At 42.6% G+C, this 4,141-nt stretch overlaps 1 protein-coding gene across 2 annotated transcripts in view; it reads left to right on the top strand.

Moving 5' to 3' along the window:
• The window catches only part of fndc5a (fibronectin type III domain containing 5a), a 31,148-nt gene that overhangs the window by 17,678 nt on the left and 9,329 nt on the right, over positions 1-4,141 (top strand). For both annotated transcript variants that reach the window (XR_002761715.1, XM_023424101.2), the window contains exon 3: positions 1,193-1,391. Coding sequence is in view for 1 of the 2 variants with exons in the window: in XM_023424101.2 (XP_023279869.1) it covers positions 1,193-1,391 (199 nt within the window). In the remaining variant the exon portion in view is untranslated. The remainder of the gene's footprint in view (positions 1-1,192; positions 1,392-4,141) is intronic.

The following is a 4,141-nucleotide window of genomic DNA, read 5'->3' as shown; positions in this document are numbered from 1 at the left end:
GCTGGGTGTGTAATCTACTCAAACACACACACTAATTAAATTAAGTTGTGGTTGATCACTGGTTGTTTACTGCCATGTCCACTTCTCTTTATTGTGTTGCTCCCTTTCTCTGAGTCAGCATGCATTATGGGTATTATCACAGGACCCTGGATCCTGTCCGACTGCTTGTCTGCTCTCTGGCAACAGCAGGCTATGACAGCTATGTGAAAGGGGAAAAGTGATATTATTCACACACACACACACACACACACACACACACACAAACTCACATATCCTACTTGGTTCACACCCACACTTTAATCACATTAGTTTACGTGGGACAAGCTTCCATCCAGTGCTTTTAGGGACACATACTGTACACACTCAGTCACGGGAGCAGGGAGTGGCATGATGCAGGAGGACAGCTGCAGGGTCAGCGTGTGTCACCTGCTCGTAGCGGTAGTGATGTGTGTGCAGAGGAAATTGAAATGCTGAAGGAGTGTGATGTCAGAAGCTCTAAATAACACATTCAGTATTATTTTGTTTCCAAAAGAAGCAACTTAAGTAAAAGCAGAAATATGCATCTGCCTACACTGTAAATATTGTTCTCTTCTCTGTACTTCTCTTACCTGTTGCATTACTTAACTGCTTTTTTTTTTTATCTGTATTTTGACATTTTTAAAAGGAACTGTTTGACATTTTTAGGAGATGCGCTTCTTCGCTCTCGTGCCAAGAGTCACAGAGGATTAATACTGCACTTGTGTCCTCTAAATATGAAGCTAAAGCCTGGAGACAGCTAGCTTAGCCTTCCCCCTGCTGTCAGTCTTCATGTTACGCTACGTTAATTGACCTCTGTCTCCAGTTTCATATTTAGAGTACAGACATGAGAGTGATATCTATGTTCTCCTTTAACAAGAAAGACAAGAAAGCAAATAATTATATTTCCCAAAATACTGAACTAGTGCTTTAATTGTGAAAGTGAAACTTTTCTACAACATTTTACCTATTTACCTTACCTCCAGTTAGCTCAACAGCCAATCTGACGTGATTTTTAACCCTAACAATTACCCTCTACACAGTGGGTGGTGCCCTTCAACAATTTCACCACTGCCACCTAGGTCAGTCAGTGTACACCTCTGTTAGAGAGAATACGACTGAGGACAAAACATCTGTCCTCCTGCTTTAAATAATGTTCACCAAACTCTCCCAACAGAAGAAAGATGTGCGCATGCTGCGATTCATCCAGGAAGTCAACACCACCACACGCTCCTGTGCATTATGGGACTTGGAGGAAGAGACCGACTACATTGTGCATGTCCAGTCCATCAGCATGTCTGGGACGAGCCCACTGAGCGAACCGCTGCGCTTCCGAACACCGAAGGAGGCCGAGACTCAGGCCTCTAAGAGTAAAGGTAGAGTGGCACAAAGACAAAGCACACGTTCAGAAACATGAACGCTTGCTCAGTCATCCAACAGATCCACACTTATAGGGAAAAAAGTGCACATTTCCTCACTCTGTTTCTGTCCTTTTCAAGACAGTGAGTGCAGAGGGGACTTGGCCTTTTGACAATATCTTGACTGATTTTGTCTAAAGACCAATAAAAATCAATAGACACACAAAGCGTGAAATGAAATTTCACAACAGAGTGCTCCTGAAGCTGACCGCCTCTGACCACAACTCGGGAATAAAACAGCCAAGGGGGGTGTATACTTCATTGTGTATTGACGAACTTCTGTAGGCCTCACCCTGCACGCACCCAGCACAGCCGCACGGTAAACCAAAATGAGGAGAGGCATTTATCACACGCAGGGAGGAGATGGTCAGAGCTGCGAGGGGCAGTGAATCGATGCGCTTTTGGCTGAGGCCCTGCTCCATCTATTCTCTCATTTACACGCATCTCTCATGCGAGCTGGTGCTACACTCCGATACGTCCGAGGGTGTGGAGCCAGAAGGAGTGTGAACTTCTTGGTATGGTGGCGAGTGGGCTGGCAGAGACATGCACACATACAATCATTGCACTGAATATAATCTCCACCACTGAGGCCTAATTAGCACAGGAAGAGGTGTGTGTGTGTGTGTGTGTGTGTGTGTGTGTGTGTGTGTGTGTGTGTGTGTGTGTGTGTGTGTTGTTTCTGTGAGGGGAGAAATTTTTCAGAAATCAATAACTGCACAGGATTCATATAAAAAATAGTTTCACGCACACATTGCAGATATGATTCTCTCTCCTGCTATTTTCAAAAGCCATGAAGACAAAACAGCGGCTCCAGCTCATGGAGAAATAAACATCAGTGCCTCGTAGCTCCAAACACAAACTGAAGCAAACAGAGACACTGACACAGTTTCACTGAGAGGAGTAATTAAATTTTTAGGAGGAATAGTGACGACAGGGAAATTATACAGAAAAAGTTTAGCGTTGATTTCTTGCTGAGAGGTCTATAAGAAGTTTGATACCCCTCTAACTCTCTACTGCTATGTCTATATCTCAAACATGATGCTACTGCTAGCAGCTGGCTAACTTAGCATTGCATAAACACTGGAAACAGGGAAACAGCCTTAAAGCAACTTAAAAAAAATGTAAATTATTTATTTAATCTGTGCAAAATTGAAGTGTAGAAATGATAATCTTCCATTATACAGATGTGCCAGACTTTCTTGGCTGCGGCGAGAAATAGTCCTGTACCTAAACCAGGAAATTGTTGTTTTTACACTCCAGGTTAAATGAATGTAACTAGTGGCTTTAGAGGTGCTGGAGGCAGATTTTGTTACTTTTAGACAGGCCAGCTGTTTCTCTTTGTTTCCCCAAAGGCTCGGCTAAATTAGCTGATTGTTGTCTGTAGCTTCATGAGGTCGTGTACCTGAGAGTGATCCTGATCTTCTTATCTAACGCTCTGCTAATAGGTGTATTTTCCAAACTGACGAAATACTCCTCTTAAAATGAAGAGTGCGGTTGTTGAGTCGAGTGCAGTGGACGCCTCTGTGAATGTTTGTTTGCTCGGTTTATTTGGAAAACTGTTAAAGGAAGCAGCACTCAGCCTCAGTTCACTCAGCCATTCCCCAAAAATTTAAGATTTTCCACATATTGGCAGGCTCTGCACACACACACACACACACACACACACACACACACACACAAATAGTCACAAATATTGAGTCAAAGTCCCTGTTTGCTGCAAAGCAAAAAAAGAATATATTTCCCTGCTCCAGCACACGTCCTCAACAACAACAGCTTCTCAGTTTAACACAACACCACACATCCTTCTCTGTCTCATTTGTGCTGCTTGCTCAAGGATGTCTGTTTAATTAGCTTAGCTACGTTGAAACAACGAAACCATTTGATGTCAGATGAACAGATGTTTTTCAAGTCAGTCAGTTTGTAATTCACTGTAAAATCTGTATACTTGCGATTGAAGGTGTCAGGTACAGTGTTGGTTCAGTGATTTGTTTTAATCCATCAGGATATGTGGGGGTTGATGCTACAGTTATGCTTCATTTTGTATGATTTGCACATTTTGTTCCTAGCTATAGACAAATAATGGGTAATAACTTACTATTTAATTTCTTCGCCATTTTAGACATTCTATGCTCATCCTGCAAATTGCCGATCAGCAGAAACAACATACATAGTGTTAACTGAGGTGTTCATCTTGTTAAGTTGAACTATTATTATTTCTATGTATACCGTTCATACAAACTCAAACAATGGGAAAGGGAGTGTGTGGTTAGTATAGAACATAGATGGAAAAAATGAGAAAAATAGAGAGAAATGGAGTTTGTCTTTTAGTGCAGATAATTGCACAGAGTAGAGAGTGTGGGAGAGAGAGTCCCTCAGTACAGCTGTTAGTCCTTTGTCTCGATATGACAGGCGAATGTCCCAAGAAGAAAAGGGAGGTTTTCACCATCCTCGCTCATCTGCTCAGCCCCTTCTGTTCTGCCGTATCACGCTGATCTCAATGGAGAGAGCAAAGGATGAGCACGAACGCTGGATTATTCAACATTTCTTCTCATTTCCTCTCTCACAATAGGTTTAAGCTTCAGGAGATCAAAGGAAGCGAACGAGAGCGATGAAGAAGAAGAAAAAAAAAGCAGCACAACCTGTGCACAAAATAGGAGGAAGAGACAATGAATCAGAGACAGAAAAGGGGGGATGACTGACGGGGGGGT

The sequence above is a fragment of the Seriola lalandi genome, unplaced genomic scaffold (genome assembly GCF_002814215.2).
Source record: "Seriola lalandi dorsalis isolate HSWRI2012SDOR001 ecotype SW California unplaced genomic scaffold, Sedor1 jcf7180002054703, whole genome shotgun sequence".
Taxonomy (NCBI): Eukaryota; Metazoa; Chordata; class Actinopteri; order Carangiformes; family Carangidae; genus Seriola; species Seriola lalandi.
Note: the sequence above shows the minus strand (reverse complement) of the source record. Positions and strands in the feature narration are given on the sequence as shown.